Source organism: Paramormyrops kingsleyae, chromosome 13 (genome assembly GCF_048594095.1).
Source record: "Paramormyrops kingsleyae isolate MSU_618 chromosome 13, PKINGS_0.4, whole genome shotgun sequence".
Lineage (NCBI taxonomy): Eukaryota > Metazoa > Chordata > Actinopteri > Osteoglossiformes > Mormyridae > Paramormyrops > Paramormyrops kingsleyae.
In genome coordinates this window covers 8,084,465-8,099,199 of record NC_132809.1, presented here as the reverse complement: position 1 = coordinate 8,099,199, position 14,735 = coordinate 8,084,465, and the positions used below count along the sequence as shown (strand labels likewise).

At 41.4% G+C, this 14,735-nt stretch overlaps 1 protein-coding gene across 2 annotated transcripts in view; it reads right to left on the bottom strand.

The window, feature by feature from the left end:
- Positions 1–783: 783 nt before the first annotated feature.
- The window catches only part of LOC111848202 (TOX high mobility group box family member 3-like), a 35,560-nt gene continuing 21,608 nt past the window's right edge, over positions 784–14,735 (bottom strand). For both annotated transcript variants that reach the window (XM_072698117.1, XM_072698118.1), the window contains exons 3-7: positions 11,153–11,407; positions 3,779–4,042; positions 3,311–3,538; positions 3,105–3,185; positions 784–2,938 (exon numbers count right to left, since the gene is read on the bottom strand). In XM_072698117.1, the coding sequence (XP_072554218.1) occupies positions 2,243–2,938; positions 3,105–3,185; positions 3,311–3,538; positions 3,779–4,042; positions 11,153–11,407 (1,524 nt within the window). In that variant the 3' untranslated portion in view covers positions 784–2,242. The remainder of the gene's footprint in view (positions 2,939–3,104; positions 3,186–3,310; positions 3,539–3,778; positions 4,043–11,152; positions 11,408–14,735) is intronic.

The window sequence follows — 14,735 nt, the reverse complement described above, 5'->3', positions numbered from 1 at the left end:
TTTCAAATGTTGCGTTTGGTCGCCATGGACACCCACTTCAACATCCCCCCCCCGACAGGCCCCTCCCACCTCACACATCAGCATTCAGGTCATGCACAGCACTTGCCTTTTAAATTTTCATTTGATCATAAGCAGTTTAAGATCGGTGCCAGCCTTTATTTGTGGTTTCCTGCAGACCTGTTCACAACGGCCCCTAACAGGGCAGCCCGCAATTAAACCTGAGCCATGGGACCTCTAATCAAAAGTCTGAGCACAATAAAAAAAACAAACAAACAAAGTGTTACAAATAGAAGATAAAAATATTCAAGATGGATTAGGATGTGTGGATACATTTTGTAACTGTGTTTTAGGGGAAAAGGCAAATTTTTGCATTGAGGGAAAAATGGGTGAAGTTGTTTAACATTTTATGTTGCAGATTTATGATAATTTGTGATTACAACCCCCACCCCCACCCCCTAAGATTTTCCCGGGAAAATGAACACCCTGAGGAGCTCTTCATAACGGAGGATTATTTATATAAAAAAAGCAACCAGAAAGAACCCAGGAATTAGATTACTAATAGTACTGTACTGATAAATAAAACAAGATTATTGAGGTAAAAACAAATTATTCCATAATTTTGAGTCCTTGTACATCTGACACTGTTAGCATTAATGTGATCACTGAAAACCAATCTGCAATTTAAAGGAAGCATAAAATAAAAATCCCCATTTGTTATGCTTCATGTAAATGCTCACTGTAATAATCATAAACCTCAAACAAACACTGAAATGAAACGATTCCTTTAAGTGTTCCAGATTGTTATATTTAATTTCAAACAGTGAGACACAATGAAATATATAATACTCAGTACAAAATTATGGTTAATATATTAGTAATGGAACTCATCACCATTTCTTAACCTTATGACCAAATTAAAATGAACAGGCCGATTGATGATCTACACTCATTAAGAGCTGAAACCAGATGGACTTTTACCTGAAATACATTTATTCTAAAGATAGAGCAGAAAGGCAGTTTTTTTTCCCTCTGTATGCAAAATACAAACAATATTTACTGCTGCTATTTTAACTCATAAAAAAGTATAAAACAACAGAAGTGCACACTAAGTGACTTACCAATCCACACGTCACCAAAGAGCTAATCACATATGAATCCTTTACATATGGTCTGACATGTACATCTTTTTCTGTATAGATTCTTCTACAGCTGGCTATGACAATGTATCCAAATGGTAATTAACCCAGCCCCACACATTTCTGGTATTAAAGGGTAATGTTAAAATATGTAAATTATGAACATGTATTTTACATCTGCCATAAAATATTCGCTTTTTTTGTTTTTTTTTTTTACACAAAATAAAAAAAATAGAAACAATTTATCAGTCTTAAAACTCTGAGGTAAAGACGAAACATTGTGTTTTTGGAGAGCTTTCAGATAATCGGCATGGGAACATTTTCATGAAGAGAAGCATGTTGGACTTGGCCTCGTCCCGAGACACTTACAGCAGATTACATTACAGTTTAAAGATGTCAACTAAAATGAGTGTACAGCAGTTTTTTTTTTTAATAATGTGTGCCCCCTTTCTATTCAGGCCTGCCGTTCCTTGGGAGAGAGTCTTTACAATACCAGCTGAATTCATTTCAAACGCATCTCATAAATTCCAGGGGTAACTGGAGCACAGCAGAGAGTGAGGAACATATGGGCAAATGGAAAGATGCGCAAGTCACAGGTTCATTTTCCACTGAGCATTACGTTACTAGTCAGCAGTCATTTGAGTCACCGATTACAGTCATTCCACCTTTGTTTTTTGTTTTTTTGAAGTTTCCATCAGGCCAGTACACAAAGGATTCCATCCCAGGAGTATCCCTGGTTAAGCTAATTCAGCTTTGCCCGATGGGAGGTGTCCGCCTGCAATAATCAATCCCTATAAATAAAGCCTCGGTGTTAAATGGGAGCAGGGTGTGTTTTTTTTTTTTTTGTTGCGGGGGCACTGCGCCGTTCCTCCTTGTGTGTCTCGAGGTGGTTTTGAAATGTGGTAACAGAACGGTCTAAACGCTGAGCTGCTCACCAGCTCCCCCTATAATAAAGAGTTGCGTCCACATGTCTGCCCATGTGGGGGGGATTCAGTTCACTGTAAAATGCACAAGTCCTTACACACTTCTTAAGTGCAACTGAGGAGAAAGCAGCCAGCAATGCTGCATATATCAGGTTCCTCTTATCCGAGAGCTGGGGTTTTGGCTTAGTAGATGCTGACCTGGGACAGGACCTGCGTGTGGGCCTGGATCTGGGACAGGGGCTGCTGAGGCAGAGTGGGCTGGGGGCTGCCCACAGACTGGGGCGCGCTGGGGGACCGCTGCGGGGGGGAGCACTGAGACTGGTGCTGCTGGAGCTGCTGCTGTTGCTGCTGCTGGAGCTGTTGCATTTGCTGCTGGTGCAGCTGCTGCATGTGGATGTGTTGCAGCTGCATGTGCTGTTGCACGTGCTGTTGCTGCTGCAACTGCTGCTGGAGATGGTGCTGCAGCTGGTGCTGGAAGGGCTGCTGCTGGTGCACCGGCTGGTGGTGAAGGTGCTGGTGCCGCATGTGGGCCGACTGCACGGCCGAGCTCATCTGCCCGCCCACCGCCATGGATTGCGCTCCAGCCACCAGGGCTCCGCCGGCACCCATCTGGCCCAGGAGCTGCGAGGGCGTGGCTGAGGCGACACTCTGGGGTCCTGCTGGCACGGAGGCTGTGATCTGGCTACCCGCGAGCCTCAAGTGCAGTGGCTTGGGGGCGATGGCGCGCGGCAGGGCCTGCTGCAAGGCCTGTGCAGCCGCAGACACGGCAGGGTGCTGAGCCAGAGGGGCACCGAGCATCAGAGACGCCGAGAGGTTCGTGGAGGCCAGCGTCTGCTGGACCGTCCGAATGGTCTGGGCTTCAGCGGACTCGGCCGCGGCCTGCGGGAGAGAGCAACACCAGCACTTCAGTCACCGCCAACTTTTTCAGGTCCTTTTGTAGTGAACTATTTAGTGAACTACTCTGGTCATTCACAAGCTTGTGAACCCTTTTGTGGAAAAGTGCCAATCAGAAACAAATTCATTAATAAAAGGCAAAGAGTTTCACCTTTGATACCAGACTGGCTCGGTAGGCGGCGAGGGCTTTTAAGTAGTCCTTTTTGGCAGCTTCTGTTTTGCTTTTATAGACCTGCAATGACATTGAGAGTAATGCACATAAGGATGGATGATTCAAACTGTGCATTGACAGTAAACACTATAGACACTGTTATGCAGAGCTGTAGAAGCCAATCAAAAGCTCTATTTTGAGGTCACCTGCTTCTGCTCTTCTCCCAGACCGTCCCACATAGAAGCCACTATTTTGGAAACCTCGCCGAAGGTGGCATTGGGGTTCTGGCCCTTGATGGCTGCTTGTGTGTCCCGGAAGAACAGTGCATAGGCAGAGACCGGCTTCTGCGGCTCGTTGGGGTCCTTCTTCTTCTTTTTCTTGGGGGTCTTGGGTTTCTTTGCTGCATCAGGGGCAGGCCGCTTTTCACCAATTACCTACAAAAGAAAAAAAGCAGGTAATTTAATGTATGCCACTGTTCACTCATCAGGAACTGGGAGGAATAGGACAGGTCTTTCTGATGCCAATCAATACAATAGTAAATTGTATTGATTGGCAAAAAAAAAAAAAAATGAATGAATACATTTTTAAAATGTATTATGGTTTAGAAGAAAAAGAAACATAAGTATATGTGTTTTGATTCTGAAAAGAAGTACAGTACATATCGTAAAAGTTACCCTGTTGGTATCATCAGGGTCCTCATCATTGATTGAGCTGGAAGGAGAAGGGGTGGCAGACTTGCTGGCAGGAGGTGACGGTGAGGTATGAGGAACGTTTGGTCCCCTCATGTTTAAGCCCAGTGGTGCACTGAGCTGAGATTGGCTGACAGTGGTCAGGTGGTTTTGTGACATCATGGCCGAGGAGTTACTCATGTTGATGATAGATCTCATGACCACGGAGGGGTCTGGGTGATACTGTCGAAGATGGGCTTGACCAATGTTCTAAATTAAAAAGAGAAAGAAAAAACATTATCCCATTTTATTGAAGGAGGTATTTTGAATAAAACTTGTTATGGTTAAGCACACAAACGTCAGAGTACTAGTACAGGCATTCAATGACATTATACCTGACCGTTAATTGATACTTACACACTATACTATACAATACAATATACAGAACAACATGCAGGTGGCTACTCAATAAAGAGTTATTAAATTTACATTACATTACAGTCCAATCAAATCAGTAACATTCTGATACCATGCCTACTTTGCAGAAATGCATATCCAAATCTCTCTATATTTAGGGATAAATAGATGCATTCAAAATCTACAGAACATATGACAGAAAGCTAAATCAGTATGATCGGCCGCGCAAACAAATACCACTAAAATGAGATCTAAGCGTAAACAACATCTTTCCCACTTTCCACAAATACTCGTGCTAAAAGGCTTCGGTTTTTAAAAGCTTACAAAGGAAGGAGAGATTAAAAGGGTACACACAGAGATGGGGAACGATGTCAAACAACCGAATGAGTCCATTCATCTTGAATTCAGTACCACACACTAGAATGTATTTTAACATCAACACAATATCGGGAAGGCGAACTCCTCCATTACCGACCGGACTAAAAGCAGTCTACATTTCATACAATAAAGCATACTACTTCTCCAGCACACACATAAACACATTCTTACTTAGTCAACAATACTTCAACACATATTATTATTACCATTAAAGTAACCCTTTAGAAAATGGATGATGGGAGAAAAGATGGCTGAATATTACCACCTTTTTTTTTGCTTGACCATTCTCAATACTTGGTAATATTGAATCTATCAGGAGTCAGAGTAACTGAACATCTCCAGTTATGGCAAATAACTCAGACAGGGGAACAAACAAACAAAAAAGCATGTAAAGATACGGACAAAAAGAGATTAACCAAAAATGTCTCATGGGAAAATGATTTTTCCTTATTACAGTCATCAATCAAGACAGCGTATTACAAAAGATGACAATGAATTAAAGATCAGTGGTCAACAATAGAATGCTTATTATCAGATTGTAATTTCAGATAGTAAATAAGCCACGCTCCCATGTCCCATGGACTGTGATTATGTTTATTTATATGTTTTATGAAACACACAGTGAGACTATCAGTATGATGCAGCCATTTAAATTTAAAGCACTGATGTCAGCTTATATCTGGGTTTAAAGGTACGCGATGGCCACAGAGGAGAGCAGTGGTCTGGTGTTTTGGTGTCTGTCCTATCTTCAGATTCACTATGTCACTGACAAGATGATCGTTTGTGACAGAGCAGGACTCACTGAACTCTGCGTAATCCCAGCATGCAACCTCCCCAAAAGCACCTCCCATTCAGTCTTGTTTTCAGGATGAAATCCCATTTACATAGTTGCTAATGCACCACAGAACAAAGGTCTATCCACAAAACCCAATCTCACATGCACATCTGATTCAAAGAAACCCGGTCAACTATACAGTAAACAGGAGCGAATCCAGCCAACGGAGGAGCTCAAGGTTTGTTCCCACAATGCACTATTGCCACAATACATGGTGCTGTGTAAGCTGTAACTGACTGAAAATAAAATGTTAACAAGTTCAATTTCCATTCAATCACTAACAGTGCTCTTGGAAATGTGTCATTCCAGAAGAGGAGCAAAATCATCTATATGGTAATTATGAAGATGAATCCAGCAGTAGCTTTCAGCAGCATGAAAGGTCAGCCCTAATAAAGAGAGTTTATCAGTCTCTGGTGCATAGTTCCTCTATTTTGCTTTTAAACAAGAACACTATTTTATTTTCTCATTTACAGGTGCCCGCATAATTCAGTACTTAAGGCAAATGGGACAAATTCAATTTTTGAATGTGAGCAAAGGCTGTAAGTGCATTTAACAGCATAAAAAGCATTTCTTGTCCTTTTTCTCATGTGTACACATACATCTTCTTATATGCAGTTCATCTCTTTTTTCCATTTATACTCTCCTGCTGCTCCACCCCATACCCTCATTCTGATTTTTTCCCCACTTTCGTCTTGGAGTCCGCTACCGCTCCATGTCCCTCCTCCCTTTAACTATTTCTCCTGGTGCACTGTGGGTATTTAAAAGTTGTTCAACATGATTTCATTTCATTTTGAGCGCTGCCTGAGAAAACAAAATTACAAAATCAATCACAGAGAAGGTCAGACTGAGACTTCATTACAAGAACTGCATGCTTGTGTGAGTATCTTTCATGTCTGACTGACCCAATATGTCACCCCAGCGTACTGGTAAAAAACACAGAACGGGGGGGAAGAAAGGCACTTTCTGAAATTGATGTACAACTGATGTCAATGCCACTCAGCTTGGAAGAGAGATAACGTAAAGGTGTAAAAAAAAAAAAAAAAGGTTTCTGCAACACTGGTTAAATTTTCTATTTTCTGTACCAGAGAGATGTACCATTCTGTGACTCTGCAAGACCAGATGATTATCGAGACTGACAACCTACCAGGGATTACATTTTTAATAAAATGAAAAAAAAGTTAAACGACAAACTAGTTTAAAATCCTAAATGATCATGAGTTCTGCTGCTACAATTTCATTTGGGAAATGTAACCAAAAAAAAAAAAGCATAGATATTCAATGATATTCACATCTGTAGAAAGGTTGCAGAATTGTCGCATCCAGGAACCCCGTTCACACCAACAGTAGTTAAGAAGGCCTTACGACAACCACAATTAATATTTTTCATAATTGTACAACTTCTGACTTCAGCCAGCAGCATTCATTTTATAATGCATATAATGTATCAAAGGTTTGTTTTGAGACTGCTTAGATAGTCCGTCCTGTTGATGCAAACCCATTTGTAACATATCTGACCGTACTGATACAGAAGAAAGCCTTTTGTGAGATGTCACGGCGTAACATTCAGGTATGCTTCATAAACCATTACAGAGTAACCACAGCTTTCAGAAATGTGTGTTTTGACATCAAGCAAAGCCTGAAGGGGACTGGAGATAAAGCGAAAGTGACGGGTTTACTTTCAATAGAATTTGGCACAACTGAAACCAAATGAGAAATCTGGTCTGTATGAGATGGGATGGGATGCATGCTGGGAAACAAAAATGAAAGTCAGAAGCTTGTTAGGCTGGCAGATTAAATAAATAACGGCTGCAGGTCCCAGGCATGCAGGAGATTTCTGAAGCAGAAGGCATCTGTGGCCTATTTTAAAGATACACATGAAGTGTAACGCTTGGCAATTCGAATGACAATTAGGGTGTCTGAATGTAATAGCAGCACGGTCTGTAAACTCCACTGTACTGCATACAATAATTAATGACACAAACACTACATTGTGAACAACTGAATGAGAATTTAAATTTAATGAGATTTCTTTTTTTTTTTTAACTGCTGGGTAGCATAAAAAGCAAGTACAAAAAAAGGTTTATTTATTTATTACTCAAAGCCATTTACTTATATAAATGAATTGCACCACAGATATTTTTAGATGAAGATATGATTAGCTGATGGGGAAAAAAAACAGTGTCCCGCAAGCAGAAACTCGCCACGTTACGTCCACTCGTGTTCCCAAACCGCAAAGCAAACATGTGATGTTTAAGGGGGATGACAGCAGAAAATTAAATCTATAATCTTTTATGAAGTTATGAGAACAGCCCAAATTATAATTGTTCCATTTCCTCCAGATGTGGGAAACTTAACTGACCGTGAAATTAAAATTCTTTGGGCAAAAGCCTTGAAGCTTTATTATGCAGTGCAGATGTTTTAAGTGCAGCGATTATTGGCCAAGCCAGCAAAACAGAGAGAAAAGGCAATAATCCTGCATACTGGAATGCAAATGAAAAATACCTTATGTTAGTGCAGTGCTATTCCAAGGATAAACATTTTCAGTTAAATTTAAGGAGGAATAATCATTATACATGACATTTAATATTGAAATTCACTTCAAAATTTCTGATTTCTAATCCACAGAAGTAAACCACTGGAAACAGAGACCATTGCAGACGTTACTCTACTGCAATTTCTCTTAATACAGTCGACCTTTCTGCATCATGATATATTGTGGAGTCGGCATAAGAAATTAAATGAGAATTCTTTGGGAGTTTTTGGCCGTCTTACAAAAGTCGCAGATGACACCCGAAAGCCAGCAGGCAATACACAAAGTATAGTGACTCATAAATGCATAAAAATATACATACAGTGCTGGTGTGGAGGATGCCAAACGTGTTTACTGCAGCCTCCTTTGTGATATCGCGCAGTGATCTTTGCATCTTGTGTTTCTCATATCTTTTCACTTCGCTTCGTTCGCATGCTCGATTTGCTCGCCAAGGGGACCAAAAAAATTTTACGCAGTTTTTCCAGACTGCAGGGGGCCTGCGCCCGTAACCCCCACGACGTGGTAGGGTTGACTGTAATATTACATGTATTTATGTGCTGCCTTTCTAATACCCATGGACATTTTACAGGGCCAAATGAAGAAACAGAAGTACAGAGCAGCAATACATACACTGCACATGGTAAACATCACCAAAACAAAAGCAAGTAAAGAAAAAACAGGGGAAACAATATATCAAAATAACGTTTAAATAAGCATAGTAACCCGAAAGGCAGAGATTAGCAGGCAGCACCCCAAACAGCCTGCCACCCGTGGAGGTAGGTCTAAACCCTGATGACCTACTGTAAGCACATGGCCTGGTATATAACAGCAGAGGAACCTTCAAATACATAGGGGCTAGACTGTGAAGAGTGTGAAGGTAATCAATGTGAACTTAACCTAGTAAGCAAGGGGAAAGTGATATGAGCAGAGTGTTTATTGTGCACAAAAATATCTGAATGAACAGTAGTCTATGGAGAATTTTGGAATTCACCAAACTTGTGAACTGTGAGGATTTAACAAGAAATCCATTAAAATCCATCCACTTTCTGAAACCACTTTACTCCTATGGGCAATTTGGCAACTCCAATTAATCTCAGCATGTTTTTCGACTGTGGGGAGAAACTGCAGTTACCCAGAAGAAATCTCACAACGACACATGTAAACCCCACACATGGAGCCATGGCGGAGACTTGAACCCAGGTCCTAGAGGTGAGAGGTAACAGTGCTAACAACTGCACCACCCCACACCAACTAACAGAACTTCCATATTAACAAAAAAAAAAAAAAACAACTGTAACTCCACCATTGATTCAGGTCATGAATAGAGGACATTACTGAGGGGGCTGGCAGGGCAGTAAAGAATGCAGCGTTTCTTATTATTAGAGAGCCCCAAACTGAACCCTGGGGTACAGAAACAGGAGCAGATTGTGTTTATGAAGTAAAATAAAGTGCTTTCTGTCAGTGTGGTGAGAAGTACAGCAGGCGACAGTAGTGCCCATATCAGTAGCTGAGAGGCAGGTAAGAATGATACCATGTATGGAGAGCAGGGCCAAGAACAAGGAGAAGGATGTTGAGGGTCCCAGAAATCTGACTCTAAGGAGAGAAGGAGAGCTACAGTGTTCCAGTGCTATGAAGGAAGCGAGAACCTGACTGGGAAGGTCTGTAAAGATTACAGGAAAGCGAGAACCTGACTGGGAAGGTCTGTGAAGATTACAGGGAGATAAACTGGCCTCCGGTTGGAGGCAACGACCTTTTTAAAAATTTAAGCTAAAGAAAGGAGATCAGAATCTTACTGCAGCTTATTCTATTAACCATAGTTTTACATATATATACACATACACACACATATATATATATATATATATATATATATATATATATATATATATATATATATATATATATATATATATATATATATACACACACACACACACACACATACACACACACACACACTTTATAGACACTATACACACGTCGCTGGGTATACAGAATATAGTTGTACATTTAAAGAAACTATACAGACACGCATACACATACACACGGAGTATACTGCGGTTTGACAGTGTTATCACGTGTAATACTCCAGAGGAAAAACTCATATGCTATAGTCCTCATCTCACAGTGATTTGCTGCACTGCCTGTTTCTGCCAAGCCTATACCTTTGAGCAGAGATAGCTATTCCACTTTCCACACGAGCTGCATTAAGAAGAGGCCGTCTGTTACAGCATCTGTTGTAATGAACTAAGTGCAGTGAAACACAAGGCCTATATTCCCAATAAAGACCCACATACAGGTACTATGGCCACCCTGCCTATGCTAGTCTCTCATACCTGCTGTTTATACCAAAGCCTATGGCTCTGAACCCTGTATGTATAGAATGCACCTATTGTGTCAATGTAACAATAAAACCGGGGAGGCTTTTCTCAGCTTTGCACTATACGGCTCTCCATTCAAACACAGAGCTGCGCAGACAAAAATAGTAACACTACTGTCAGCACTACAAAAGACTTCTAGAAGCACCATAGATACAGAAATATATATGCACACGCAAGCATTTGTGTATGCATATTATGCACATGATATATGCGTATTATACACTGGTGTGTGTGTGTGTGTGTGTTGAATCTTATATTTTCAGTTATTTCAAATGCGTGCAGAGATACACCTTTTAAACAAATATACAAGTAACCATTGAGTCAATCTTGGTGTATCTTGATCGTTATAGGGGAGAGGTCAAATATACTGTATCACACCTGATACAATATCACGCGCACTTAACTAAACCTCCGTAGCGGCATGGTTCTTACTGCATGCCACACACAAGGTAAAAAACACCCGCTAATGTCCACAACGTCTACTTTTATTAAGGCTCTTAAGGAACCTCAGACGTAAGTATCAGGCGTTAGTCGATAGGACACAAGTCATTGTATGACTGTATGCATATGTAAAACTATATAGATATACACACATACTCTGATAACGTCAGGACTGAAAAAAACAAGACAATCTACACCACAATAAAAATCCAGAAAAAATATGAGTTGGGTTGAACTTAATGTTCTGTTTATTTTCATAATACAATGCCACAAACATCAGGATCTCACCCCTGCATTAATCTAAACTACCGTAAGTATAACCATTAAAAAGTCTTATCCCCATGAGAACGTGCACCCACACACACTTGAGGCAGCCACCACATCGTCCCAGGACTCACCCCCGGAAGAACGTTATTGTGGACTGTTCCATCCTGCTCCATCAGGCTGCGGGAGATGGTGATGTAGGGCAATTCCAAACTCTGAGGGGGGAACTGCGGGGTGAACTGCCCTCCCTGCAAGTGGGGGGCGTCCAGCGTGCCTGGGAAGGTCGTGTCCCCCTCGGATGCACCAAAGACCGGCTCCGTCTCAGGAGGGGGGGTGATGGGCGGGATCTCAAACTCCTCATCGCCTAGGCTGGGCGTGTGGAAGGTTTGCTACAAGAAAGATGAGAATTCAAAGTAAGATTTCCATTTGAACTGCAGCTGTAACAGTGGATCCACTATTACTCTGATTAAATTTGGGCATATTTGTCTTTTTTTTTTCCTCAAAAGTTTACAGATCAAAAATAGAGTTCACCAAATAAAATCTAAATTATAAGAAAAATATTTAAATAACCCAAACCCTTCCTTCCCCCAGAAAACCACCCGGCCGTCTCTGGAAAAGAAATGAAAAACATTTGGCTACTGCTGACGTGTGTTTGGGAGAGAACTGGAGAAAATACATGTCACAGTGAGATTGCTTTGAATGATATTTCCAGAGCTTATTAACCCTGACCAGAAGTGTTTCCCTTTGTTCGCTTTCCTCCTGCCCTTAAATCTGCCCATCAGACAGCTTAATCTCTCTGCCTTGGAATTAAAGCTTTCGGTCACAGTTAAATTGCTTTTATTTTGTCACTTTGTGATGGAATTTCTCACCTTCCCCGATCAAGTCTGCAGTCTGCAGATTCACAGCGGGCCTCGGACCGATCCCCTAGGAAAGCCAAGACCCCTCCCACAGCTGTATAAACACTAAGGCCTCGAATGCCACCCCCAGACTACCTCCAATATGTAGCTACACAGAAGCTGTTTGCTTTCACGAGACGGGATCTCTGTTCGGTCATTAATCTGCTTCTAACATGTTGGGTCCCATATGACTGAAATTAAATTTAGCTTGTTACCTTCAGCGGTAAGTCCTGCTTCCTGCTCTTTGCCATCGACCCTTCAGTCCGCAGGTGTTTAAGAAGAGCAAGTAGCTGCAGAAATGCACTAAAACACCCGCTATTACGGCGCTTTGACGCAGCCTGCGCTGCATTACAGCGCTGACATTGGCCAGTGGATTCACGTCGAAACTCTGAAAGTCACGAGTCTGATAAGCATCGATGAGATGTGCCTGCACAAGCAAATAATAGCATCTTCCCTCTCTCTTTGGTTTAATAACTACGTTCGCCCTTCTAGCAATTTCTTTCACAGCTATCAAATTGGTTTTCCATTCCGAAATGACAATTCTGCTCTCCCCCTCCCCCCACTGGCTTAGTGTGTGAGAAATGACGGCCCTCCTGTTCCTGAAAACACAACTATGCAGCCTTGCTTCTTAACGATCCTCGCTGGGTGAAAATGTCAAGGTCTTAACACATTTGGCATGAGTCATGGAAACCACAGCGAACTACTCTCAATATGACAGGGTTATCAGCAAAAATGGGCTAAGAACGCTATATGCACAATTTTCATATTTTGAGCCATTATTTTAAAATACGGTATGTTGATGGCCGTACACCTTTCATGAAATTTTACAGGTCAAGAATATTTTTTTGAATTATTCCAATAAAGTGGCACTGAATGTATATCCTGAAATGATTCTCAAATGTGCAATTTCACAGACTATTGTGCAAATTACTTCACACTTTGATACTGCATGCTAGAACAGCACATTGTACAGTAGTCAAATGCACAAAAAAAATCTTCATAAGGATCTATCACATAATTCAAGTGACCTGAGTCAGAATCAGAGAATGCAAGCAGAATGTTGCCTCAGACATCATTAAGGGGAAAGAATGCTTAAATCAGTGACTCTATTGAAATAAATAGTCAATGAGCTTACATACAATATAGACGCACAACATAAGTGTTAGACCCATATATGAAGGGTACAGCCCAGGCTGAGGTGAGGATCTGCTTGGGCACAAAACATACCCACTGTCATTTTTGACATTGTGGTATCCTGGGGCCTGCTGTCGCATGGCCCGATAGAGTCCACTTCACACCACGCTAAACTTTACAGTCTCTTCACATGAACCTAGCCTAATTTTGGACTGGAAGAGGCTTATGAGTCTCTGATCCCAGATTAAGAGATGCAAAATCCACTTTATTCACGTCAGCCCCCTGATTATCCATTTAAATTGTTCTGAAAGCTCAGCAAAGCTCAGTAGCCACCTAGGGAATGAGGATGGAGGAGGAGGGCTGTCCGTTTAAGAGTGTGGATTCCACTGACCAGTCACACATCATCACACAATTCATTTAAGAGAGGCTGCTCCCAGAATGCACTGGGCCACCCCTAACCCTAACCACTATGTTTATGACATCTGTGTTTGTGCAGGGAGTGTGTTTGAATGGGGAAATGGTATGGAAATGGGACCGAGAAATGGAAAGAGAGAAACATGGGTTGAGGGTGGGGAGACTTAGTTTAAAGTTTCAGGTGTAATTGCATAATAACAGCTTTGAAAATATACTCAGCTTCAACTCAGCGTTTCTATATCAGGTGAAAGTATACTTTCAGAGATCCTTTAATTTATTGGAAACTTCTTCAAAGTTCAGCTTAGCCGACAAACTAAATTAATTTCATTATGATTTTATGATTAAGCCGAGTGACACATGTGATACCTGTGTGAAACCAAAACTAAAACTACCATTTTCCCCTCTTGGAAAGCAATAAAGGAGACTTTCATTACATAAGCAGGCTGAGGCTCTGTCATGTGACACTGCCAAAACGCCAAGTAATTACACACCAGCCTTCCAAAATAATCTGCTACTTATAAGCTATGAAGTGGTTTCCTTTTTCCTTTCTGAATGCGACTCGAACCCCCATCATAAACTATGTGGTTTCCTTTTGAGCTCTTCTGGTGGAGGCCATCTTGTCTACTGCTCATCTGAGAATCCACACTTTAAAAACATCCAGGCCTGATCAGCAGGCTGAAAGATCCATGATTGAAAAACCACAGCTGATATAAAGGTAACTGAATTTGCAGCCTCCATTAAATATTATTTGACACTGGAATTTCAGCCAGACTCCCTGTGATGCTGAGCAAGATAAACAGATATGAGAGAGGGGGAAGGATGGATGGATGGATGGATGCATGGATGGATGGATGAATGAATGGAAGGAAGGATGAAACACTACCTGTCAGCAATAATTAATCAACATAATTTTTTTTAAGTGCTTTGCTATTAAAATAGATGCCTCAGGTTTGTGAATGACTCCCACCTACTGCCCCTCCCCCCTGCACCCCTGACTCTGGTGACACAATCTACCTCCAACCAGCGATGTGCTAATTCATCTTCTTTTGCGCTAAAACCTGCCACACAGGACCGACCCCTTATCTACCGCTTTCTCTTATCCACTTTGCAATATTTGCATTATGTTTAGATTGCATTGTGTGTCACATTGCACCTTGTGCCGGTATTTATGTTTGCAATTGTAATTGGATTTATTGTCTTACAGTAAGCATCTTCGTTTGTATTTGTGATCTGTATTTTGTGTTTGTTTGTATGTATTTATGTTTCCCAGAGG